Source organism: Odocoileus virginianus, chromosome 1 (genome assembly GCF_023699985.2).
Source record: "Odocoileus virginianus isolate 20LAN1187 ecotype Illinois chromosome 1, Ovbor_1.2, whole genome shotgun sequence".
NCBI classification, from domain to species: Eukaryota; Metazoa; Chordata; class Mammalia; order Artiodactyla; family Cervidae; genus Odocoileus; species Odocoileus virginianus.
In genome coordinates this window covers 73,994,125-74,021,286 of record NC_069674.1, presented here as the reverse complement: position 1 = coordinate 74,021,286, position 27,162 = coordinate 73,994,125, and the positions used below count along the sequence as shown (strand labels likewise).

General features: G+C 41.8%; 1 protein-coding gene and 1 long non-coding RNA gene across 3 annotated transcripts in view; one reads left to right on the top strand and one right to left on the bottom strand.

The window, feature by feature from the left end:
- GNAI1 (G protein subunit alpha i1) overlaps positions 1-11,972 on the bottom strand; it is a 109,097-nt gene extending 97,125 nt beyond the window's left edge. The window contains exons 1-2 of one of the 2 annotated variants that reach the window (XM_020882906.2): positions 11,883-11,972; positions 11,202-11,366 (exon numbers count right to left, since the gene is read on the bottom strand). In XM_020882906.2, coding sequence (XP_020738565.1) covers positions 11,202-11,319 — 118 coding nt within the window. In that variant the 5' untranslated portion in view covers positions 11,320-11,366; positions 11,883-11,972. Of the gene's footprint in view, positions 1-11,201; positions 11,371-11,882 lie in introns of both variants that reach the window. The other variant, XM_020882907.2, reaches the window with a different exon arrangement.
- Positions 11,973-12,055: 83 nt separating this feature from the next.
- On the top strand, positions 12,056-25,840 carry LOC139035920 (uncharacterized). The gene is made up of 2 exons (XR_011488572.1): positions 12,056-12,145; positions 22,558-25,840. It is a non-coding gene; the product is annotated as an uncharacterized lncRNA (long non-coding RNA).
- The last annotated feature ends 1,322 nt before the right edge of the window (positions 25,841-27,162 follow it).

Sequence of the window (27,162 nt, the reverse complement as noted above, 5' to 3'; positions counted from 1 at the left end):
ACAGTAAACAGAACAATTCCAGATAATTCAAGGTTAAGTCTTAAGGGACTCCTTTGAAAAATTATTAAAATGCATTTAAGTACTGTAACAAATTCAATGCTTCATTGTTTTTATTTCAAGGTTATGACCACTTTTCAAGAGATGCTGCTTCTCTCTTAAAAGTAAATTCATTTTAATTCTGGATTTTTATTAGGAATCTATTTGAGTTAGCAATACAGGAAGTTGCAGAAAAGTTCTAAAATTTGTGGTAAATAATCATAAACTTCCATGATAAATGGCACATTCATTTGAATCAATTCAAATTATGTTTCATAATTTATATTAACAGCTATTTTTAATTTTTAAGAAAGATAAAAGGAAAGTTTACAGGAAACTGCTGCATTTATTCTATGAATGGGTAACAAAATGGAGAGGAAAGCTCCACCAGAGGAAGCTGAGGTGGGATCGGAAACTAGTAATTACGACTGATTTTATACTTCTTCAGCTATGTACACACCCTTTGCTAAGAAAAGCCAACAAAAAGATTAAATATTTGTGACCATAAATGGATCAAACTGCAAGGAGGCGGGGGGGAGGGCTGACTCCAAGGAGCCTCTGAAGTATTTATAATAACAGCTTATATCAATACTTACTAAGATGTGTGTGCCATAAACAACTGCTCTAAGTACTCTAGATACATTACCTTACTTTGTCTCTCTGCCCTACAGGAGAGCAATACTTAGCGTCTGGAATTTATAGGAAACTGAGGCTTACAGAACTGGGTAACTTGCCCAAGATCTTAAAGAAAACATTTGACTGCCCAAGTTCTGGGTCAACCACCTTTCCCAAGTGGAGAGTCTTCCTACAGGACAACAAAAAGCCCTTGGAGGAATAAAAGTCCTTATACCTGGAAAAAGTAAGAAAAGTAAACTATAGATGGCAAAGTCCCTTCTAGATGGAAGGTTTAGGCACAATACAAAGCTTACAGCTGACAGAATCCAAAAGTCCCTCAGAACTACATGAAGGCAATGGGCAGATTTGTGACCACCTGATTTCTGAGGTGCATGCCACATCCACCCTCATCTCACAAGATCAACAAAGCAGTCCCCTCCCCTGGTGTCTCTCCTACCTTCTCCCCCATTTTCCACTGTGAGGCATTATTTTTATATATACATTTTCTTTCCCTAAGTAGACTGTAAATTCTCCCAGGGATTTAGCAAACCTAAGAAAAAATACCAAAAATATGGACCACACTTAACAAATTCCACCAATGACAATTCTCACCAGACGAAGACCAACAAGAAGACATAAAGAACACACTGCTGGCTCCTGCGAGCCAGTTACCCACAGTCGCATCATCCTACAGGACAGATACGGTTGTGAGAGTATATGTAATGTCTTGTTGCATGACTGTATGCATTGCAAGAGAGCATTCAAAACAAAGCATTCAACAGTATGTGAAGTAGCAATATAACAGTCCTGCTAAAAACAAGGTGTTTACAAGGACCTACTGTATAGCAGAGGGAACTCTGCTCCAAGTTATATGGCAGCCTGGATGTGAGGGGACTCTGGGGGAGAATGGATACATGCATATGTATGGCTGAGTCCCTGTGCTGTCCACCTGAGACACACACATTGTAAATTGGTTATACTCCAATATAAAATAAAAAGTTAAAAAAATGTGTTCAGAATAAACAAATTAAAAAATCACATTTCACTCCACCACTTACCAAGAGTCAAAATATTTTTCTGATCATGTAACAAGAATTTGGTCCTCTATGTTATTTTTTTAGAACTCCGTTAGAAATAACATAATAAGTTCTAGTTACTCTTAACTAGCAAGGTGATAAACATAAATAGGGACACAATGGGCCAAAATTCACTAATTTACCCAAAGCACAAGGATAACATATTGACTTTTTCCCTTTAAAAAACTATTACTCAAAATGAATCATTTAACTAGTTACTCATTTAGTTAACACTTATGAAAAGACTAATATGTGTCACCTCACTAGGTGATAAGTCCTACAGAGTTAGTGCCCTGATGAACCCAATCCGCGTGGAGAGATGCAACAAACACAAAAGTAAAAGGACAAGATGATTTCCGAATGGTGTAACTTGGAAGGGAGAGGAAAGAAGACTAATTTAGACTAAATGGTCTGGAAAAACTTCACTGAAGAGGAGGCAAACAAAGGAAAAGTCTTACTCATTCACACTACGTCCCAAGTGAAATACCGCAAGTTCAATATGAAGCACCAGAAACTGGTGGTTTCACTGTTACCCTAACAGTTAAGTAAATTACAAGGGGCCAAAGGTTACAAAATAACCAACATTATGCATCCCTAAAGTTAAACATGAGATATAAGTGAGGGTATCTAGAAGTAGAGCGTTGCCACAACAAATACTAAAAATGTGGAAATGGCTTTAGAATTAAGCAATGGGTAAAAGCTGAAAGAATTTTGAGAAGCAGGATACAAAAAGCCAAGATTTGCCTTGGACACGCTTTTAAAAATACAGATATTAATGGCTCCCTTGGTGAGACTCAGAAGAAAGTAAGGAAGATGGTAGAGAAAACTAAATGCCATCACGAACAGACTATCAATAAACAGGTGAACTTCACATGTGCTGCTGTTGAGGATTTGGATGGAAAGGAGGAACGTATTATTAGAAACTAGAGGAAAGGGAATTCTTGTTATTTCATGGCAAAGCATAAGTGAATTATGTCCTGCAGTTATGTGGAAAGCAGAACTTGTGAACTATAAACTTGGATATTTAGACAAGAAGATTGGCAAGCAAACTGTTGAAGGTGCAACCTGTTTTTCTCTTACTGGTTATAGAAAAATGGGAGAGGAAAAAAGTACAAAATGAAAGAATGCTGTCAGATCACCATCATACAGACAAGAAACAGGCTGATAAAACGGTGCTACCTTTCCTTGAAAAGAAAGGATGAAAATTGAAGGGTGGAGTCCAGAGGCCAGAAAGTGAAGCAGAGTCACCAAGAGTGTTCATAGGCCTTGAACCTAGTTTGCAAAGTGTATGGGACCGAATAAGTAGTACTTTTTCTTTCCACTTTATCCCTTTTTGAATGAGAATGACTATTATTGGTATCCTGATACTTTTGAACTGTGGTGTTGGAGAAGACTTGAGAGTCCCTTGGACTGCAGAGAGATCAAACCAGTCAATCCTAAAGGAAATTAGTCCTGAATATTCATTGGAAGGACTGATGTTAAAGTTGAAGCTCCAATACTTTGGCCACCTGATATGAGGAACTGATTCACTGGAAAAGACCCTGATGCTAGAAAAGATTGAGGGCAGGAGAAGGGGACGGAGGATGAGATAGTTGGATGGCATCACCTACTCGATGGACATGAGTTTGAGCAAGCTCTGGGAGTTGGTGATGGACAGAGAAGCCTGCCGTGCTGCAGTCGACGGGGTTGCAAAGAGCTGGACACGACTGAGTGACTGAACTGAACTGATGCCTGTTTTATAGGCTGTGCATTCTTACTATATTCTGGGAGCAGATCTGTCTTCTATTTTCACAGGTTCACAGATGAAAAGAAATTTGGTTCCAGTATGAATTATATGAAGATTCTCACCCATACCAGAAGTAGAGTCTGAGATCTGGATGAGATTTCGGGTGTTGAGTTCACGCCATAAGGGGCTGAGACTTTAAGGAGATCAAACCAGGCAATCCTAAGGGAAAGCAAACCTGAATACTCACTGGAAGGACTGATGCTGAAGCTGAAGCTCCAACAGTTTAGTTACCTGATGTGAAGAGCCGACTCACTGGAAACGACCTTCCTTCATGCTGGGAAAGACTGAGGGCAGGAGGAGAAGGGGGCGACAGAGGAGAAGGGGGCTGTCTGGCATCACCACCCCAGGGGACATGAGTGTGAGCAAACGCCAGGAGACAGTGGGGGACACCAAGGCCTGGCGTGTTGCGGCTCACGAGGGTGCGGAGTCGGACGCGACTTGGTGGCTGAAGAGCAACAACAGCTGCCTTTTGCACGTGGGATGGACATCAATCTTTGGGAGCCAGGGGCAGATTACAGGAGACAGAATAACAGTCCCCGAAGATGCCCATGTCCCCCGTCCCTAGAATCTATGAGCATGTTATCCTACAAAGCACGGAACTTTGCAGACGTGATTCAAGACTCAGCCCGAGATAAGTCTGCTATCCTGGATTATTTGGGCGGGCCCAAAGTGATCACAAAGGTCCTTATGGGTGAAGGAGGTAGACAAGAGAGTGATGCTCCATGAGCAAGACTCCACTAGCCACTGCTGGCTTTGAAGATGAACCAGAGGCCATGAGCCAATGAAAGCAGGCAGTCACTAGACAGAGGTTGGATTCTCTTCTACAACCTCCGAAAGAAAAGCAGCCCCAACATCATCTTGATTTGAGTTTGTTATAAGGCTCTGACCTACAGAAATGTAAAGGTAATAAACTGTGCATTGTTTTAAGCCACTAAGTTTATGGTAATGAATGTTCATTTTAAAATTATTTTTGAAAAAAATAAAATAAAATTATTTTTGTCCCATTTCTGTTAGGATTTTTAGCCCCACTTCTGTTAAAGTTTTTAATTAGTATTTAACAAATTATAACAGAATGCAGCCTAAGCATTACAAAATCAGGTGCAGTTGACTTTAGCTTATTCAACTCAAATGTGATCTGGGATCCAGTTTCACTAGTGTCACACTCTAGGATGTCAGACATTGGGTCACTACAAGCCAGAACATGTGACCAAAAAATACATGACTTAAAAATATGACAGATACATCAGGTCCTCCCATGTAAATTTGTGGTATACTGAATTTTCCAAGGTATAAAGAAGTGCATAACAAAATACAAATTAAGATTGTGACTGGACACTCATTGTTGTCTTAAAAATCATAGCACTCTTTTCAAGGTTTAAATAACATCTTCCACCACATCCAAAACATAGGTATCATATTTGAATGCAGAGTTCCAAAGAATAGCAAGGAGAGATAAGAAAGCCTTCCTCCGTGATCAATGCAAAGAAACAAAGAAAAACAATAGAATATAGACTATTCAATAGAAAAGAATATAGAATAGAATACAGAACAATATATAATACAATATATATTGTATTATACAACAATATATAAATATATACAATACAACAATATATAAAACAATACAGAACAATAGAATATAGAACAAAAGACTATAGAGATCTCTTCAAGAAAAAAATTAGAACTACCAAGGGAACATTTTCATGCAAAGGTGGCACAATAAAGGACAGAGATGGTATGGACCTAACAGAAGCAGAAGATATTAAAAAGAGGTGGCAAGAATACACAGAACTATACAAAAAAGATCTTCATGACCCAGATAATAACAATAGTGTGATCACTCACCTAGAGCCAGACATCCTAGAATGCGAAGACAAGTGGGCCTTAGGAAGCATCACTACGAACAAAGCTAGTGGAGGTGATGAAATTCCAATTGAGCTATTTCAAATCCTATAAGATGATGCTGTGAAAGTGCTGCACTCAATATGCCAGCAAATTTGGAAAATTCAGCAGTGGCCACAGGACTGGAAAAGGGCAGTTTTCATTCCAATCCCAAAGAAAGGCAATGCCAAAAAATGTTCAAACTACTGCACAATTGCACTCATCTCACATGCTAGCAAACTAATCCTCAAAATTCTTCAAGCTAGGCTTCAACAGTATGTGAACTGTGAATGTCAAGATGTTCAAGCTGGATTTAGAAAAGGCAGAGGAACCAGAGATCAAATTGTCAACATCCACTGGATCATCAAAAAAGCAAGAGAGTTCCAGAAAAACATCTACTGCTTTATCGACTATGCCAAAGCCTTTGACTATGTGGATCACAACAAACTGTGAAAAATTCTTCAAGAGATGGGAGTACCAGACGACCTGACCTGCCTCCTGGGAAATCAGTATGCAGGTAAAGAAGCAACAGTTAGAACTGGACATGGAACAACAGACTGCTTCCAAATAGGGAGAGGAGTGTGTCAAGGCTGTATATTGTCATCCTGCTTATTTAACTTATATGCAGAGTACACCATGAGAAATGCCAGGCTGGATGAAGCCAGCTGGAATCAAGTCTGCTGGGAGAAATATCAATAACCTTAGATATGCAGATGACACCACCCTTATGGCAGAAAGCAAAGAGGAACTAAAGAGCCTCATGATAAAAAGTGAAAGAGGAGAGTGAAATAGTTGGCTTAAAGTCAACATTCAGAAAATTAAGATCACGGCATGCAGTCCCATCACTTCATGGCAAAAAGATGGGGAAACAAAACAGTGACAGACTTTATTTTGGGGGGGCTCCAAAATCATTGCAGCCATGAAATTAAAAGACGCCTGCTCCTTGGAAGCAAAACTATGACCAACCTAGACAGCATATTAAGAAGCAGAGACATTACTTTGTCAACAAAGGTCTGGCTAGTCAAAACTATGGTTTTTCCAGTAGTCATGTATGGATCTGAGAGATGAACTCTAAAGAGAGCTGAGCGCCAAAGAATTGACGCTTTTGAACTGTGGTGTTGGAGAAGACTCTTGAGAGTCCCTTGGACTGCATCGAGATCCAACCAGTCAATGCTAAAAGAAATCAGTCCTGAATATTCATTGGAATTACTGATGCTGAAGCTCCAATACTTTGGCCACCTGATGCAAAGAACTGACTCATCTGAAAAGACCCTGATGCTGAGAAAGATTGAGGGCAGGAGGAGAAGGGGAGAACAGAGGATGAGATGGTTGGATGGTATTGCCGACTCGATGGACATGAGTTTGAGGAGGCTCCAGGAGTTGGTGATGGACAGAGAGGCCTGGCAGAGTCAGACAGGACTTAGTGACTGAACTGAACTGATTTACTATCATTGATAAATTAATTTCATGTTCTTTATAGCTAAGAGTACAAAAATAAAGAATAAAAAATGAGACCTAGGCTTAATAAAAAAAAAATTATTTTAAGGAATAATACTACACTATAAGAACATAAATGACTCTCCTCAGATATCCATTGTCATTTTCTTTAATTTACCTAACGTGTCAAATAAATATAATGATTGTGAAAAGTTCTTATTAAAAAAAAATTATTAAGCCAATCAACCTGCTTTTAGATATCATGCACTTATTTGGTTGTCATTTACTTTTACTGTTTCCTTTCTGTTTACATTCCCATCAATACTAAAAATGGCAAAGTATAAGGTTTATATTCTAAGTGAATCCTAGTCCTACACAAGATATTAAAATAATTAAGAACTAAATATGGGCTTGACAAAATAAAAGGGTTGTCAGGACAACTTACAAAGATCCTGTTCCTGAAGTCTCACAATAGTTTGGGAAGCGGACAGGGCGTAAAGCAAAATCACGCTGGAAGCCAGAGTGCAAATATGCTCTACCATATGCCAAGCATTCCTGTTTGAAGAAGAATGGTGCCCTGAGGAAAAGAGCGCGAGGACAGAGGGAAGCCAGGTCTACAAGAAAGCTTTTATTCTACAGGCAAAGGAGAAGTCAAGAATGGTTTTCTGGACAAAGAGTTAGCGTGATACCTACTGCAGGCTAGAGGTGAATGAGGGGCAAATGCAGGAAAGTCTACTGCAGCTGGGCTGCCAGAGGCAGAGCAGAACCTGAACTAGAAAAAATGAGAATGAAAAAGAGAAGATACAGAAATATCAGCACTTTCAAAACATATATCAACACCACCTGTGGCTTCTATCATAGTAACTAACACAAAGCAGGTGAGGGAGAGAGAAACTCACAACCTCTGTTGAAATACCAGATCCACTCACTCACTCAAGGAACTTTCTGACATCTAAGATCCTGAGCCAACTCTAAGGAATTAGCTAAAGCAATGCAAAATCAAAAGTTCTGCAATGCCATAATTTCTCAACTAGAGGAGTCACGGGAAAAGTTTAAAGAAAGCAAAGCGATGAACGGTATAGTTTCTCAAATAGCTCGTGGGTGGTAGGAATGGAAAAATATTCACCAAATAAAAGAGATCCAGTTCCTCACCTCACTTTAAGAAGTTAAAGAAGGAGATAAAACATGTGGATTTGTATTTGTTTGTTTGTGGGGATGACTTGGGTGGAGGGAAGGATAATGGGTGGAATGAGAATAACAGCTCAAAGTTTCAGAATCAAATAATTTAAAAACAATTTGTAAAAATTTTATTGGCATATTCTCTAGCCTCATATATCATTGAAAATTATCATAAAATATGTAATAAGTACCCATATGTACAATATAGTCTCACTGAAACAGGTCTAATGATATACCCTTAAAAAGATGGTAAGTTGTAACATCCTCAAAGATATAACAATAACATTTTCCCTTGAGACAGTCACATATAATGAAAAGAAAATTTTCATTATCAAAATAAGTTTCTTTCTTTAGGATTACTACTCTAATACTAAAGCCTGAAAGCTAAATCTAAAAGGTTGAACCACTTAAACCCTAATTGTCTTTAGATCAATTAGACTAGGTCCTCTGTTTTGTAAGGCCTAATTCACTGCTCCTAATAAGGATAGTGAAATACCTTTGAGTTAAAATATATACATTTGTTCCCAATAACATAGACATCCAGTACCAAAAACTTTTTACTTATGTGTGTCTTATACCTGAATCTCTCAACCATGATGTCTAAAATGATAACTCTTGCCTTAATAAAAAAATGAAATATAATGGACTATTTACTACACCATCTTAAAGGTACCTTAGGTGCTTTATGCCTTAAATAAAAAAAATCATTTGATGAGAAAAAAAAATAAAGAGAAAGAAAACCTGATGTAAATGGAATTGACATTGGTTATAGGTTACCTAGAAACCACTTTATATTTCTAGATGATTCAGTTGCTGCATTTTACATGGAATGATATAATTAAGCTCTTTACACACTAAGAACTAAAAAAAAAAATCCCCAAAAGAACCAAAGGTCAACACTTCACTGCTAAAGTCAAACTAGGAAAAAGAAATATTTTTTCAAACATTCCAAGAATAAGCCAACATTCTGTTTAAAGAAACTAGAATGTTGGAACTCTGGGCAAAAGGGTAGAGGGTAGGATGGGAGTAAGACAGAGGAGGAGGAATGCTGGGCCAATAATATGATCCTGTGATGGGATTTCTACAGAGAAAAGGTGTGGGAACAGCACAAGACTAAAGCTAGAAAAGAGAGCTGAAAAAATTTAGCTACCTAAAGATTTTAAGCCATTCTGAAAGCTTTCTAATGTTATTGGTATGAAGAAACAAAACTCCTTAATTTCTTCTGAAAATCGTTAACTCTGCTACACCTCTCTCAGAGCTCTCACTACAGTTCATGGTAGAGATCCAAATTCAGGTTCTACCCCACATATTCAGTATATATTTTTCAGTCTAGAAGAGCTACTCTCAGCTGAGATTAAACTTGCCCCTAGGGCATGTTCGGGAGTTACCTGAGACATTATTTGGAGGCCAAAGATTCTGCTAAGCTTCCTATAAGGCACAACACAGCTTGCACAAACATCCATCCAAAATGCCAACAGTGCTAAATGTGAGAAATACTGATCTCTTCTGAATATAAGCAAACACCAACTCCTTGGACCCTTATCCTTGTCCATTTCTAATAGACATCTACTTAAAGCATAGAACCATACCAGAGGACTCATTTTTCAATGCTTTAAACAAACCTGGTGGATGGCTGGCTCAAACTGAGCATCACACAATACACGGAAATAACACATCAGAGAGGAGTGCACAAACTGCTGGAAGAGAACTTTTCAATCCTTTTTCCATTTTTGTCTCAAGCACATTCCATTTGAAAGAGGAGCACCTATATGTTTCCATACCAAGGTATGTCCCTTCTGTGTTCAAGATACCAAAAATATACTGACTTCCTCAAAAGACTATTTCTTATTAATGTAAAAACTTAGGTAAACAGTGTGAACTGAGGAAGATTTACTCTGGGTAGGGGGAGGGGCGGAAAAACCACCAGGTCTCTAAAATGCAGTTATTTCACAGTTTACTCGTAGAATGACTCAGATCATTATTACTTTTAGTCATGCCAAGTTTGCAGCTTCTAAGCCTACGAGTAATGGAGGGGAAAAAACCCATTTTTCCTGCAGTCATTAAACCAATGAAACAGAAGCTTACTGAATACAGGCTTGTGCAATAGTATTTATTTTATTATAACGGTTACAAAAAGAAAAGCAGTCGCTGGAGTGCAAATAAAGATTCTGAGAAATCTTTCACCTACTTCACTACCTATAGGTAGGGTGGTGTGGTGCGTTTGCGGGGGGGGGCGGGGGGGCAAACAAAAAAAATCCTAACTCACACATCAAAAATCTTAAACTGTGAATATTTTCCAAATGTATCCCTCAATCAAAATCCTGGATTACTCTTTTCACGTTCCCTTCCTTCAAACTGGAAAAGCAGAGCGTTTCGCCACCAGAACAATACTAAGAACAAATAAAAGCCTTGCGTCGACCAGGCAGATCTCATTCATCAGAAGCCCTGACAGCAGAGAAGAATCCTGCTGTCCCGTGTGACCCACTCACGCCTTTCACATCGGTTCTACTGAAGGCAATGTTACCCAACTTCGGTGGTTCCCATGTCCCCACAGAATAAAAAAAAAATCCAGCATAGCCTACTTCCCCTACGCAAGGTAAATGTAATCAGTGCGCCTTTAACACTTACTGAGTCGCCATAGGAAGTTCACCAGAAAAGACACAATTCAACCCTAAGGAGGCCCCACAAAAGGTGCTGTGATTCACAAAACGTGGCACTCTTGACATCCTCGAGGAAACCACAACCGCGATACGATGCCCTGTACGCAGGGTTTTAGCGCGGGGGGTGCTTTTATTTCTTTTTTGCCAATGCCCTTTCATTTTCATAAAGCTGAGCTAACTTAAAAGAAGGGGGCTTCCTCGCGAACCGCTCCTGGGTTCCTGGTGAAATTCACACTAGGCACAGGCACGCGAGTCGAAGTCTTGCCGCGCCGCCGGCGAGTTCTCCGCGGGCAAGGGAGCAAAGAGAAGAGAAGGGGACCGAGGAGAGGGGCCCCCGCCTCAGCTCTGCGCCGCACAAGCTCGCGCTCCGAAACCATCCTCGGACGCTACACGATGCGGCCCCCGCCGCTTTGGCACGTCCCTTCCCGGTTTCCCAACGCCAAAGAGCCCAGCACAGCCGCGCCCGGCTCCGCCGCCCGACCCCCGGGTTCCAGGCCCACCAGGCGCCCAACCCGGCCCGGCCGCTCTTACCGAGCAGCAGCAGCTTGACCTCGCGCGCCGCCTTCTCGCCATCCTCGCGGAGGTTCCGGTCGATCATCTTACTCCGCTCCACCGCCGCCTTGTCCTCGGCGCTCAGCGTACAGCCCATTGTGCCAGGAGCGAAAGCTGGCTGCCGCTCCCTCCAAGTCCGGCGCGCTGCCTCGAAACACAGGTGAATTCTTTCTTTCTGGATGCAGGCGTTCGAATTCCTCCCGACGCCGGCCACGCCACCCCTACCTCCTTCCGAAACTGAACGAGGGCAGCGCTCTCTGCCGAAGGGCGAGCAGCTCCGCGCAGCTCCTTTCTACAGCCAGGCTCTACTCCTCGCCTCCCGAGGCGCCCCCTAAGCCCAGGTTCCTAGATTCTGGGAACAGCTGCCAGCGGCCTCCTACTGGTGGCCGCGCTGCAGCCTCTAAGGAGCCCAGCTCGGCTAGGCGTCCGCGCGCCGCCGCGTCCCCGCCCCTGCCCGCCCCGCCCGCCGCCCCGCGACCACTCCCAGAGCGCGCGCTCGCGCGCGAGCCCTCGGACCTCGCCCCCTGGGATGGGCGCGCGCGCCCGCGGACCCCGGCGCCGCACCGTCCGCGAGGGCCGGCCACCCGCGCGCGCGCCCCCCTGGGAAGCGCCCCTGGGAAGCGCCCCCGGAGCCCCAAACCTCTCGGGGGATTCCCTTACCTGGCTTCCTCCTCGAGAGTGTGATAATTTCTTCCCGTTTACTCACACCCAGGGATCTGTGCGGACCTGCCCCTTGGGGTGCGGGTGGGAGAGCTGCCAAAGTTGGAAACCGAAAAAAAAACCAGTCCTGGGCGTTTGAGCATGCCCAGCTCGGGCGGGCGCGCGAGGGTTTTCAAAATGCAAACCCCTGTCAGCTGGCCTTCATGGCGGTGGGAGATGGAGCGAGCTGGTCGGGGAATGGAGCCACGGAGAAAGCAGAGCAGGTAAAGTGCGGAACAGAAAAGTCCGGGGAGGACAGGAGGTCAACTTTCTTCCTTTTTTTTTTTCTTTTCTTTTCTTCTCTCCTCCCTCCTACCATCCATTTTCACGTTCCTTTCCACAAGCAGAAAACATTTTGAAGGATTTCCTCAAACCTGAGAAAATGTGAGACAAAGAATCAAAGAGTATATTTTTAAAATAAGAGCCAACACACCCAAACAAACCTGCTTCTCACGGTAACCGACCTCCTCTGGGGCAACATAGAAGCTTCCAAGCCAAGTTCTGCACCAATATTCATGACCATGTTAGTAAATCAGAAGCCACTGGGCATGTCATTCCTTATTGCAGGCTTTGGCGTCCTCACCCATAAAATGAGATGGAGTTGATCCACACTATCCTCCATCCTTCCAGCTTTACCTGGTCTGGGGGAAATCACTTCTGTGGGCATTAGAGACATCTCACCCAGCATGTCATGAAAGAGCATAGGTTTAAGATCTGGTCTTGTCACTTGCACTACTACACTTACCCTTAAAGATATCACAGGAAATGTTGGTTGATTATAATTTGGGGTTGGTAGCAAAGAAAAACGTCTTCTTTGATATGTTATATTAGGAAATTGCCCTAACAGAAACCAAAGAGCAACCATCTATAAGTCTTATTTTGTAAAAATAAATATAGAAAGTTTGCAAAAAAAAAACTAGGCTTGAGTTTTCCAAGGTAAGGATGTTACAGGAAGGATAGCCTTAGAGTGGGTCTCCTAAGGAAGGCCTGGGGCCTGGGAAAGATTGCCAGTTTCCTCCTAAATGGGCATGCCATTTCCTGTTCTGCAGTAGTCAAACATGCTGAGCTCAAGAACTGCCATTTCAGGAACTGCCTCAACTTTTCCTATGGTCTTTTGTAAGATACCAGCAAAAAGGAGCAAGCTTTGAATTGTAATGAATCACCTTTCAGTTCAGTTCAGTTCAGTCGCTCAGTCGTGTCGGACTCTTTGCGACCCCATGAATTGCAGCACGCCAGGCCTCCCTGTCCATCACCAACTCCTGGAGTTCACTCAAACTCATGTCCATCGAGTGGTGATGCCATCCAGCCATCTTGTCCTCTGTCATCCCCTTCTCCTCCTGCCCCCAATCCCTCCCAGCATCAGGGTCTTTTCCAATGAGTCAACTCTTCGCATGAGGTGGCCAAAGACCTGGAGTTTCAGCTTCAGCATCAGTCCTTCCAATGAACACCCAGGACTGATCTCCTTTAGGATGGACTGGTTGGTTCTCCTTGCAGTCCAAGGGACTCTCAAGAGTCTTCTCCAATACCACAGTTCAAAAGCATCAGTTCTTCTGCCCTCAGCTTTCTTCCAATTCCAACTCTCATGTCCATACATGACCACTGAAAACACCATAGCCTTCACTAGACGGACCTTTGTTGGCAAAGTAATGTCTCTGCTTTTTAATATGCTACCCATGTTGGTCATAACTTTCCTTCCAAGGAGTAAGCGTCTTTTAATTTCATGGCTGCAATCACCATCTGCAGTGATTTTGGAGCCCCCCAAAATTAAGTCTGACACTGTTTTCACTGTTTCCTCATCTATTGCCCATGAAGTGATGGGAGCAGATGCCATGATCTTAGTTTTCTGAATGTTGAGCTTTAAGCCAACTTTTACACTCTCCTCTTTCACTTTCATCAAGAGGCTTTTTAGTTCCTCTTCACTTTCTGCCATAAGGGTGGTGTCATCTGCATATCTGAGGTTATTGATATTTCTCCCAGCAATCTTGATTCCAGCTTGTGCTTCTTCCAGCCCAGCATTTCTCATGCTGTACTCTGCATATAAGTTAAATAAGCAGGATGACAGTATACAGCCTTGATTTACTCCTCTCCCTATTTGGAACCAGTCTGTTGTTCCATGTCCATTTCTAACTGTTGCTTCCTCACCTGCCTATAGATTTCTTAAGAGGCAGGTCAGGTGGTCTGGTATTCCCATCCCTTTCCGAATTTTCCACAGTTTACTGTGATCCACATAGTCAAAGGCTTTGGCATAGTCGATAAAGCAGAAATGGATGTTTTTCTGGAACTCTCTTGCTTTTTCGATGATCCAGCGGATGTTGGCAATTTGATCTCTGGTTCCTCTGCCTTTTCTAAAACCAGCTTGAACATCTGGAAGTTCATGGTTCACGTATTGCTGAAGCCTGACCTGGAGAATTTTAAGCATTACTTTACTAGCGTGTGAGATGAGTGCAGTTGTGCAGTAGTTTAGCATTCTTTGGGATTGCCTTTCTTTGGGATTGGAATGAAAACTGACCTTTTCTAGTCCTGTGGCCACTGCTGAGTTTTCCAAATTTGCTGGCATATTGAGTTCAGCACTTTCACCTCATCATCTTTCAGGATTTGAAATAGCTCAACTGGAATTCCATCACATCTACTAGCTTTGTTCGTAGTAATGATTTCTAAGGCCCACTTGACTTCACATTCCAGGATGTCTGGCTCTAGGTGAGTGATCACACCATCATGATTATCTGGGTTGTGAAGATCTTTTTTGTACAGTTCTTCTGTGTATTCTTGCCACCTCTTCTTAATAGCTTCTGCTTCTCTTAGGTTCATACCATTTCTCTCCTTTATCGAACCCATCTTTGCATGAAATGTTCCCTTGGTTATCTCTAATTTTCTTGAATAGATCTCTAGTCTTTCCCATTCTGTTGTTTTCTTCTATTTCTTTGCATTGATCACTGAGGAAGGCTTTTTTATCTTTCCTTACTATTCTTTGGAACTCTGCTTTCAAATGGGAATATCTTCCCTTTCCCTTTTGCTTTTCACTTCTCTTCTTTTCTCAACTATTTGTAAGGCCTCCTCAGACAGCCATTTTGCTTTTTTGCATTTCTTTTCCATGAGAATGGTCTTGATCCCTGTCTCCTGTACAGTGTCACAAACCTCCGTCCATAGTTCATCAGGCACTCTGTCTATCAGATCTAGTCCCTTAAATCTATTTCTCCCTTCCACTGAATAATCATAAGGGATTTGATTTAGGTCATACCTGAATGGTCTAGTGGTTTTCCCTACTTTCTTCAATTTAAGTCTGAATTTGACAATAAGGAGTTCATGATCAGAGCCACAGTCAGCTCCTGGTCCTTTTTTGCTGACTGTATAGAGCTTCTCCATCTTTGGCTGCCAGGAATATAATAATCTGATTTCGGTGTTGACCATCTGGTGATGAATCACCTTTATCCTCTTTGTATTTCTTGGCAGTCTAAATGTTGATGTTCATCAGAAACTCTGGAATTAAAGTTGACAGAGTGAGCTTTCAACATAGTGTTTGCATATTACCATTTTGTATTATCTGTGAGTCTTTCGATTGAAGCATCTTAGCACACATCAGTGTGTGCTAACAATAGGAATTTATTTGTCACAGCTCTGGAGGCTGGGAAGTCCAGGATCAAAGCACCAGCCAATTTAGTTTCCTGTTGAGGACTCTGCTCCTACCTTTCAGATGGCTATCTTCTCGCTGTGCTCTCACCTATGGAGAGAAAGAGCTCTCATCTCTCTAACTCTTCTCATAAGGACATTAATCCATCATTGGGCCCCCACCCCCTGCCATTACCTGCCAAAGACCCTGCCTCCAAATTCCATCATAACAGAGTGAGGGCCTCAACATATGAATGGCAGGGGCCGGGACACAAACTTTCACTTCATACAGGGTATGTTTTGTTTAAGAGGAATAACCATTAAACCATTAAAAGAGTTAAATGCAAAGTATATGACGGAAATAAAGGATGTTACCCAACAAAACAAATGGTGTTACCAGCAAGAGGATTTTGTTAGTAGTCCAGATATAAGGTGATAAAAATCATTCAAATTAATAATTTACATAATTATGACATTGAAAAACATGACTCAAAACCTCGTCAAGCAGGTGGGACAGATAGTAGCAACTCATTTATTTTATAGAGAGTGAAACTGAAATACAGAGGTTAAAGCAATCTACTTCAGAGTACTGTTTTACCTTTTGGCCGTCATGTTTTCAACAACTATAATGACATATAATTCACATTGCATTTATTTTATCACTAAAAGTATGTAATTCAATGGCTTCTAGTATACTTGCAGAGTTGTGTGGCCATCACAACAATCAATTCTAATAGAACATTTTCATAACCCCGAAAAGAAACCCCATACCCTAAAGCCATTATTCCCCCAATCTTTCCACTGTCACTCCTACCCCCAGTCCTAGGCAACCAAAAATCTACTTTCTGTCTATATAGATTTACCCATTCTGGACATTTTATATAAAAGGAATCACATACGTGGTCTTTCATCACTGCCTTCTTTCACTTAGCATAAAATTTTCAAGGTTCATCCATGTTGTAGCATGTTTCATACTTCATACTTCTTTTTACTGGTGAATAACAACTCATCATCACATGTTAAGAGAATTAGAGACAATATTAAAAGACAAATTGGGGTATATTCAGCTGAGAGTATCTAGGTCTTAAAGTAACTCCAAACTGTGTCATAAGGAATGATCAAAGAAACTGGGGACATTTAATGCAGCAATGAGAAGATACAAAATGGCATGATAGCTCTTTATGAATGACTGAAGAAATATCATAAATCAGAGGCAACAGACATTTTCTGTCTGGATTCAAGGTGGTAAATTTAAGAACTATTGGAAGAAAGCTATAGCTAATAAATTGTACCTTGAAGTGAAAAAAAAGTGGATAATTTCCAAAAGGAAACAGGGAACCCCAGAAACTCATTTATACTCGACTAAGATGTAAAAATCTAGACTGGGTGATCATATATTGGGAAAAATCTAGAGAGTGATGCTTTTGAAATCCCTTACAGCCTTGAGATTCCATATCATTCAGAAGTTAAGTGGAATTAGTGTGAGAACTGAGATTAAATTCAGAAACTTCTTCTGGCCTCCAACTTCCTTTCCTACTCATCCTGCCATCAATACACAAGCAAAAGTGGGAAAGGAGAGTTTATGTGAGATACGTTGGCTTAGTGTGTGGATGGATTAGTGTGGGGATATGGAGGAACCAAAGAAGGAGAGAGTCAGGACAACCTGATGTGTATACACACACACACACACACACACACACACACACACACTCACTCACACACACACACACACACACACACTCACACACACGGCACCAGGGTAAGAGGAGACAAAAAGAGACAATAGAGAAGGCAGTGTGTATCTTCGTCCAGCTAAGTTGGAAGCAGATGTGACATGTGGACACGTTTCCATTGTTTACATTGAGAGTTCTGCTAAGAAGAAGAGAGTCTGGTTTGGGGACAGGTTATGCACACAGAATAGAGGGGTTAGCATGGCATCCATACCTGTCTGTAGTTAGAGACAGAAAAACCCCAAACCAAAACCATTTTTATTAGAGATCTGAGATTCTGGGCAAATACTGAAATATGAGAGCTCATGGAATAATTACTGAAAGACTCTAAAAGACAAGTAGCACCCTGTGGTTTGCAAGTTACAGCACCATGGGGCAGAGAAAATGATAATGTAAGGCCACCGTCTCTGCATAGGACATACCATCGCTCAGGCACCAACGTGCTGATGAACTGAAAGCATGCAGAGACAGCACTTGGGTGTGGATGTTCACGTGCTGCCAATGGGCCCTGCACCACTGGCGATGCTGTCTCCCTCGCTTAGCTTCACAGACAGTGGCCATGATAGAAAGGAACTGGAAAAGAAGAGGAAAGACATGAAAGAAAATAGGCAGTGACTTCAACCAACAGACTCGTTTGTGAGCATATGTGAACATGATGCTGATTAGGACACTTAATTTCTTGCTGAAGAGGGTAAATCTTGAGGCATTGTCCAGGAGACCAAGGGCATTGAGGAATATAACAGTACATAAGTAAAGGTGGAAGATGTTTAAGAAAAAAAAAGAGAGAGGTAATATAGTATTTCAAATGCATTAAAAATACTCCCAGGCAGAAGAATAAAAGAAAAGAGAATTGGAAATAGTATTATGGTAGAAGAAGCTCTAAGCAGGTAATCAAATAACCTTGGAGCAATTCAAAGCTCTTTTATCAACTGCATATCTGTCTTTGAAAGTCCCTTAATTAATATCCTTTGAAATATCCCTGCCTATAAAAGTGAGGATGTTGAATCTGATCATCAGCAAGATCCCAATAATCCTGGGTTCCTACAATCCTATCATTTCAGCAGGAGATGGTTGGCAAATAAACCAAAGCACTTTGATGTACTGCAGTGAGGAAACCGTACCATGCAAAATCAAGAAGGAAGATGAGAATGCAGAGATTAATGAGGACATTTTCCAGAATGTTTAACCATGAAGAATGGTAGACACATGGGACGGTAGACAGGGAGGTAGGTTTGGGATATGCTATTGTTTCCTTTAAGCCATGACTCTTCTTCCCAAATATTAGAGAGGGGTAGAAAAGGAAATTGTTACCACCCCAAGGAAGGAATATGGCTGTCCCACTTTCTGATCTCTACCTCTGATTTTTCCATCTTATGCTCTCTGAAATCTCATCGCCATCAATTCTTCAATCCACCCACCTTCCATCCATTGCCCATATGCCTTTTCCCTGTCCCTTATGCCTTGTCATGTGATCATTTCTCTCCTTAAGCAACTTATGCAACTTGTACCAGGATAATCCTTGCTTTGCAGATACCTCCCAGAAAACCACACCACTGGATTCGACCGAAAAACTTCAAATTTGCTTAAATCAACTCCTAGCCTATCTGTATCTGTACCTGCACAGCAGCCTGACTGGAGGAGAACAGAGTGATCAGCAATTCTGCCCTTCCTTTTGCTCAGGCCACAAAGCTGGCACTGTCTTTGATTCCTCCCTCCCTTCAGCCCCCTGAGGAAATCCTGTATACTCTGCCTTCATATCCATTCAGAATTTGGCCAAATATCCCCATCCACTGATATATCCCAGTTTGAGAGATCGATCACAATAGCCTGCTTTCTTGTCCCTCTGCCTCTGCCCCTTATCCCCACCTATTTTCTACCCAGCAGTCATCCTTTCAGAATGGTCATTCTTTACATGGAACTATCCATCCATTCACTTTCCACCTTACTTAGAGAAAAATCCCACATCAAGTTCTTATGACGACAAAGATTTGCTGGTTTATCAGGCTCACTTTTTTACACTCAGTATTACTTCCTACCACTCTCCTTAGCTTCAGTGATTCAGCCTCACTAACCTGCAGGCTACTCTTTGAACCTGCCAAACACCCTGGTCACGGGACTTTTGTGCTTCTGTTCACCCTGCCTGGAACACTCTTCCTGTAGCTATCTGCTTGGCTCATGCGTCAGTCCAGTCTCAGTTAAATGGCATCTTAAAAGGGAGATATATTGCTTAACCACCCACCTGTCACTCTTCATTCCTTGACTATGCACTGCCATTTCTTTATAACTTATCACATCACACACATATTTTTATGACTTGTTTACTCCCTGCCTTCTCTCACTAGAACATAAATTCAAAAGAGCAGAGAATTTATCTCTTTTGTTTACTATTTTCTCTCCAATCACTAGCACATAAATGCCCATAGTAAGCAAATAAAGAGGAAGAGCTGGATTTAGAGTATAAATCTAACCTTCTGAACCATTGATTCTTTCACTCAACTATTAAAGACCTGTCATGAACCAAATAATGCTCTTAGCACTGGGAATGAAGTGGTAAATAAGATTTACTATGTTGGGTTAGGGGCAGTGGTAGAAGAGAGATGTTAAATAAGTAGGTAAGTGGAGCAATTAAACATGATACAATTAAGAATATTTGTAAGTGCTCTGAAGAGAAAGAAACAACGTGTTTTATGAGAGAATACACCAGTTCAGGTCTTCTGAGAAGCAAACTCCAAAACAGGGTTAGCACAAGAGATTTATTGGGGGAAATGCCTGTGAAGGATAAAGGTGAGAGGGGAACGGGAAGAGATGGGGCGAACTTTCAAAGGGGATGCAACTCTGACAGCTGGGGAAGGAGAGAGAGGACTGAGTAGGGAGGGTCTCAGACTTCGGTGTGACTCTGAGAAAGTCTTGACCAGGCCTACGGGGCTCCCTTTCCCTAATCCCAGTAAACACTGCTCATTAGACAAGTCCTGCCTTGGGCAGAAACAGCCAGGGTCTAGGACCCCCACCTTGCTCTGTCATGGACTTCGGGCAGCCTCAGATGAGAACATTGCAGTGGGCCTACAGATGGGGCAGCTGGAGGCGGTCAGCCAACTACACACCCCTAAAGTGGGATCCGAGTGTAATGCTCTCTCAGCCGTAATAGGGAGTTACTCTGACTACTGTAACTAGCAACCAGAAGGTAATTGTTCCTCCAACCAAGGGTTCAGGGGGAATTACTTTCAACTGAGGGTTCAGGAATATCAGTCTGAGGAGGTGACCCTTTTGAACGGAGAACTGGAGGAGAAGAGGGAACCTGATTTGGGGGAAGAGGATTCCAGTCTCATTGTAAAGTGCCAGTACTAAGTCCCCAGGATAGAACTGAGGTTGGCCTAATCAAGGAGCCCAAAGACTGGTTTGACTGAACCATGAGTGAAAGTGAGAGGGGGTGGGGGGGTGAAAGATGGGGGCTGTGAGGGAGATGGGGTCCGATCCTGCAGAGTGGGGTAGGCCATGCTTAGGTGGTCAGAATTTACTCTAACTTTATTCTAAATTGGAATTTGTGAGCCTCTGCTAAACTGGATATATCAGCAGATGTGTTTTGATGATTAAATAACGTCAAGGATAACACAGTTCCTGGCACATCATATGCTCCTAATTATTGTACTTTTTCTTTCTGCTTTGTCAGACCCAAGAATTTAAGTATTTCACTCTTATATGAAACAGAAGAGACAGGAGATTAGGTGGAGAGAACAACTGAGGATGCTGAGGGCCAAGATGAGGGTTTGAATAAGATCTAGAGAGAAGAAATTACAGAATAGTAAAATTCATGATATAGTGTCTATTTGTATTTTGATGGACAATGCTAAATGATTTGGTTTTTGTGCTTCCTATTTGCCTTGTCTTTTACTGCTTCTTAAATTTCATGCTTCTGTTCCTGAGAATAAGCCTAAGAAGGAGGTCATGTCTTTTTTTGTTTTTTCCCCTCACATTTATTTGTTTGACCTGACCAAAATTTCAACATGCTATTTCTAAAAAAGGATTGAGTAAACCTTGGGCCAAGCTTGAAGCATAAGCGAGCTTCTTCTGAAAGAAAGCTACCTGGCTTTATTAAAGTCTACATGTTTGTTTACTACATTGGATTAAAAAAATTGTTGTATTGACACCTCCCCTGCAGCGTTTGCTTCCTGCTGGCTCAGCTGTTTTTCTTCCCGGGAGCTCTCTCTTTAAACTGTGAAACCCGCGTGTGTGTCTCTTATTCAGCTCAGCAGGAACTGCAACAGAAGGGTTGATCAGGACTGGAATTAGGAGCCAGGCCAAGGGGATTCAGGGAAGCACTGACTGCTCTTCTGTCCCAATTACTGGTAACAGCAATATTATTTCAAATCCCGGTAATAAAGAGGTTAGCAAGCATTTGTTGAATACCAACATGTTATTAGGCTATGTATGGATTAGGGGCTAAAAAGGACAAAATATGATTTATATTAACATATTAAGAAATAAGTTCTTTGTAAGAGTTCAGGGTCACTGAATGGGGGGGGGGGGAACATGTATGAGGAACTTTAAGGCATGAAATTTTCAAGGTTTTCCATACACACAACCATAGTAAAACAGAGTCAATTAGTCAGTGCTAAAGATCAGACTTTGTCTCCTGTGAGAATAGTGACTGGGATAAAATATATGTATTGGCAGAAAATCTCTGGTCACTGCTCCCTGGGCCTGGCCTATCCTTACCCCCTTTATTCCCAGCTCACTGTTACTATACCCCTAACTCCCAGGAAGGGAAATTCAATCCCTTGGAACACAGCAGGAGTGCTGGTACACTGGTTTCCTCCCAGGGACCCATGCTCCCCTTGTATGACCTGTTTCTAATCCTCGTGGGGTGGGCAGATGCAGGCCTGGCCTTAGCAAAGCTTTTCTCTGTCCTTTGATGCACTCTGGGTAGGTACATGGACTCAAGGTCTGCCTGGGGTACACTGTTTTGCCCAAGCAAGCTAAGTGTGTTGGCCCGCAAATATTTAATATCTGCTGACTGAGAAGTGCTGCTTAGCTCTCAGGCTTCCACCACACGTTCACCCTCACCCTTTAACCAAAGCTCTGCTTGGGACACCCGGGGCTGCGGAGCTGCTTGCAGAGTGGTGCTTTGATTCCCCAAATGCTCTTTTCCTAAACAGCTCCTTCTGAACTCCTGGCTGAGCAAGAGTGTTTATGTTGGTGGAACACCTTCAAAGCATTTCTTAGTCCTTGAAAGTAAAATTCAAAACTTCGTGTTCAGGGCTTTCCTGGTGGTCCAGTGGTTAAGACTCTGCCTTGCGATGCAGGGGACACCGGGTGGATCCCTGGTCTGGGAGGACCTCACCTGCTGCTAAGCCCGCGCACCACAGCTATGAAGCCTGTGACCTGGAACCCATGAGCCGCACCTGCAGCCAGAGAAGCCGCCACCGTGAGAAGCCTGCACAGCGCAGCGGAGGAGCTCCCACTCACTGCGACTGGAGAGAGCCTGCGCGGAGTAACGAGGACCGCTGCAACCGAAAACTATAATCATAAATCTTAAAAAAACTTCTCAGAAGTTCATCAGATTATTAAGACTCCTTTTTTAACATAAAGTAGCTGACAGGAAATTTTGGAGAGCATAGGAAGACACCGAGAAGGAAAATGTGGCAACGGAAGCAGTGACTGGGGTGGAGTTAGTGTTCATTTTGAGAGTGATTTTATTATCACATGATTTATACACAACTAGAAATGTGATGTGGTTGGTTTTCTTTTTTAATTGGGATATAATCTACCTATAAAAATCACCATTTTAGTGTACCATTCAATGGTTTTTAATTTATAAAACTGTACAACCATTACCACTAGTTTCAATACACTTTTATGATGCCAAGAGAGTCCTCACACCCGTGAGCAGTCATTCCCAATTCCCTACCCACCCCAGCCCTTGTTGTTATGATTTAGTCGTTAAGTTGTGTCTGGCTCTTTAGCCACTCCATGGACTCTAGGCCACCAGGCTCCTCTGTCCATGGGATTTTCCAGGTAAGAATACTGGAGGGTGTTGCCATGCACTCCTCCAGATCTTCTCGAACCAGGGATCGAACCCTGATCTCCTGTGTCTCCTTCATCGGAAAGTGGATTCTTTACCACCGAGCCACCAAGGAAACCCCAGCTCTTGGTAACTACTAATCTAAGTTCTGACTCTGGATTTGCATATTTTAGACATTTCATATAAATGGAATCATACAATGTATGATCCTTTGTGGCTGGTTTTTTTATTTAGCATAATGTTTTTAAGTTTCATCCATGGTGTAGCCTGTATTAATCTTCATTTCCTTTTTGGTTGATAATATTATTCCATTGTATGGATATGTCATGTTTAATTTCCATGCATCAGTTTTCATCATTCATCATGTTTTCATTCAGCAGTTGGTAGACATTTGGGTTGTTTTCACTTGGGGGTTATTGTGAATATTGTTGCTGTGAATATTTGTTCGTAAGTATTTGTTTGAATACATGTTTCCATCTATCTTCAGCATATACCTAAGGGTGGAAATGCTGGGTCACATGATAACTCTGGACTTCCTGGTGGCTCGGACACTGAAGAATCTGCCTGCATTACAGGAGACCAGGGTCTGATCCCTGGGTCAGGAAGATCCCTGCAGAAGGGAATGGCTCCCCACTCCAGTATTCTTGCCTGGAGAATTCCATGGATAGAGGAGCCTGATGGGCTACAGTCCATGGGGTTGCCAAGAGTCAGATATGACTGAGCAGCTAACACGTCATATGATAATTCTATGTTTAACTTGTTGAGCACCTGCCAAGCTGTTTTCCAAAGGACCTGTACCATTACATTCCTGCCAGCAGTGTGTGACAGTTGGTGTGGTTAGTTTTGAAATTTTAACTCTTCAGTTCTGCTGCTGACACCAAATCAGGCTTTGTGTGACACTGCAATTTCAAAGAGAACTTAAAAAAAGGGGAGGGGGGGGGAAGAAATTGAGAACAGTGTGAACTGCATGGTCTTCCGTTACTATTTAGTCTTTTCCTTTCAAAATTTTAAGATTCACTTTGACAAACTATTCTTCCTCATAGGCAAAGGGCTATCCTATCACCTACTGTAGTGCTGGTCACAGATTAGGAATTCAACCAGTATATATAAACGAGTAGACAAATGAATGAGAGGTAATCTTGGTGACTCCATTAAAAGCATTAAAAAACATGGAAAGCAATGTCTTCTTGATTCTTGCCACTAAGCTATGCTCACCCCTGTTCTGTTGGTGTCATAACAGTTAAGTTCAATGCAGTCATATGAGCCTAGGAGTGAAGAAACATACAGGCTTCAATCCTGCCTTGAGACTAATTTGCTATAAGACACTGGATAAATGGTTTTCAGCTTCCTCATCTGTTACAGTAATGGTATGTTTTAATCACTCAACAAGTTGTTGGGCAGGTCACAGGAAATAATACATTTATAACCCTGATTCAGCTGCAGCCTCCCTGCTCTGGAGATCCGAGGCAGCGTGAGCTCTGCTCCCCTTCTGCACACATTTCTTCTGTTCCTTCCTGATTCCATCCAGACATATTTAATTTACACACACACATACATAATGTCTACAGAGAAGACATATAAAACAAATTACACAGAGTCAATTAAAAACCACATTAGGTTTTTTTTTTTCTTAAAGGACTTTTTTGGGTTAGATGGAGGCTGAGGCTTATCCTACCACCCAGGAGATTTTTACAAGTTCTTTACTCCATGCAGGTTTGATGCACAGCATGTCTTGGTCTCTTGGCCTGCCTGTCTCCTCTCGTCTTTCTCTGCCCTAATCTCACAGGAGCCCAAGTTTGACACCTTTCATTTTCTGGAACAGTTCCCTCAAGCACTCCTTTGTTCTTGGGACTCAGGAGGCACCCATGCCCTCAAGATCTCACATTTCTTTTAAATAGTTTTCCAAAGTGTTTTTTCTCCTCAACAAAAGTAGTTTCATCCCTCAGAGAAATTCTGTCTTTTGTGTATTATCTTAATACATTTTTTCACCTCGCTCACATGTGAAAATGCTTTGGAAAGTTAAAGGGATTAGTGGCTACCAAGGGATCTATCTGATGACCCCTTTCCTTGGGAAGGAAAAAAGGTTTCTCTTTCCAGTCTAGTGAGAACGATTCACCCAATAGCCATTTTGTCTGTCTTGTTCTTCATCATTCATGGAAATATAGGCATGGGTGGAAACGTCATCCAAGCATAACCAGATTGCCTGTGAATTTGTAGTTGGATATGAAAGAGAGACCAGTGTCTTCAGGTGGCTGGATCTGTAAAATATATACTCTGGATCTGTGGGTAGTCACATTTTCATTCATGGGAAAGCAGAAGAAATCTATCTTTAGATTAAAAACAATTTTTTTTTTTAAAGTTTCAGACAGAGAAGAGAGAAGTTAACTGGCTTCTGGTTTTCTCCTAAGATCTTGATATGCTCCTGGTTTCATATACCAAGAGATGATTTTTGCATACTTATAATACAATCCTTTCTCCATGTTTTGCCCCCTACTTAAGCTTCTTTGAGTTGATTTTTATTGCTTGCAATCAAAAGATTCCTAATAAAAGAAATATTTACAAAATGAGGACTTATTACTATTGAAATTTTTCTAAGCTTCCAGGAATAATCTCTCTTTTTGTTTTCAAAATGTTTTGCCTCATTTGATTCCTGTGATAACCCTATGAAGCAGGTAGCAAAAGATTTTCTGTCCTCATATCACATACAAGGAAATTAACTTTCAGAGTTTAAGTTACATACCCTTGTAAAATAATCAGTAACTGACAGGGCCAGAAAGAGATGACAGACCTCCCGGTGCTTCTGTGACACTGTATGATAGAGAGGAGGGGCTTCTAATTGAATTACAGTGTGTTTATATAGAAGTTGTAACTGTTGGAAATTTAACAATGCCTGAGATGTGCTCAGTCACTTCAGTAGTTTCCAACTCTTTGTGACCCTATGGACTGTAGCCCTCTAGGCTGCTCTGTCCATGGGATTCTCCAGGCAAGAATACTGGAGTGGGATGCCATGCTCCTCCAGGGCATCTTCCCAACTCAGGGATCGAACCCACGTCTCCTGTGTCTTCTGTGTCTCCTGCACTGCAGGTGGATTCTTTACCCACTGAGCCATCTGGGAAGCCCTTAACAATGCCTAGATCTCACTTATTATCTATTTAAGTCAAGTGAGATTGTAATAAAATTCCAATGTGGGACACAGGACACAAAACCCTTCCTGAAATAAGCTGATCGAAAAAATGTAACTGTACTGCTCTTAACCAAGAAAGTCTTATATTTTTATTTATGGAGTAAGTAGCATAACTGATTCAAATTTTAAAAGGCTTTTTCTAGCCATGCTAAATATGGTATTATATTTTATTTCCATATAATACCATAAAAGTCTATAATTTTCTGTATATTAGGTTTTAATCTTTTGTTGTCTAGGAACCTATCAGAGGCCTGAGAACTCTGGAATTTGTAATTCATACAATACTGAATCACTGAACATATATATGGGTTGAGTGGACTCAAACCTCTTGGAAAAGCAAGACAGTCCTCTCCATTTATCTCCATTAATGTGAGGTGTATTAGAAGTTCTCTGGAGACAGTGTTGTTACTGATTCTGGACACCTGGAGCAGACCTAACAAGTTGGAGCACAAGGGATAAAGACCTCCTTGAACTGGTCTGAGAACCATTCCATTCCACATCCATGCCCGGGGCAAAACCCTGAGGCTGCCCTAGGTGGGTAAATTCTGATGTGTTATCAGAAAAGAGAAAACACACACTTTCTCCAGAGGGCTGGCTCAGTGTGCCTGTCCATGCAGGCTCTTTGTCTTCTGAGGTGCTCATAGCATCTTCTAGAGTCAGGCAAAAATGACATATGTAGGCCACAGCTTCTAGCCTCTTAAA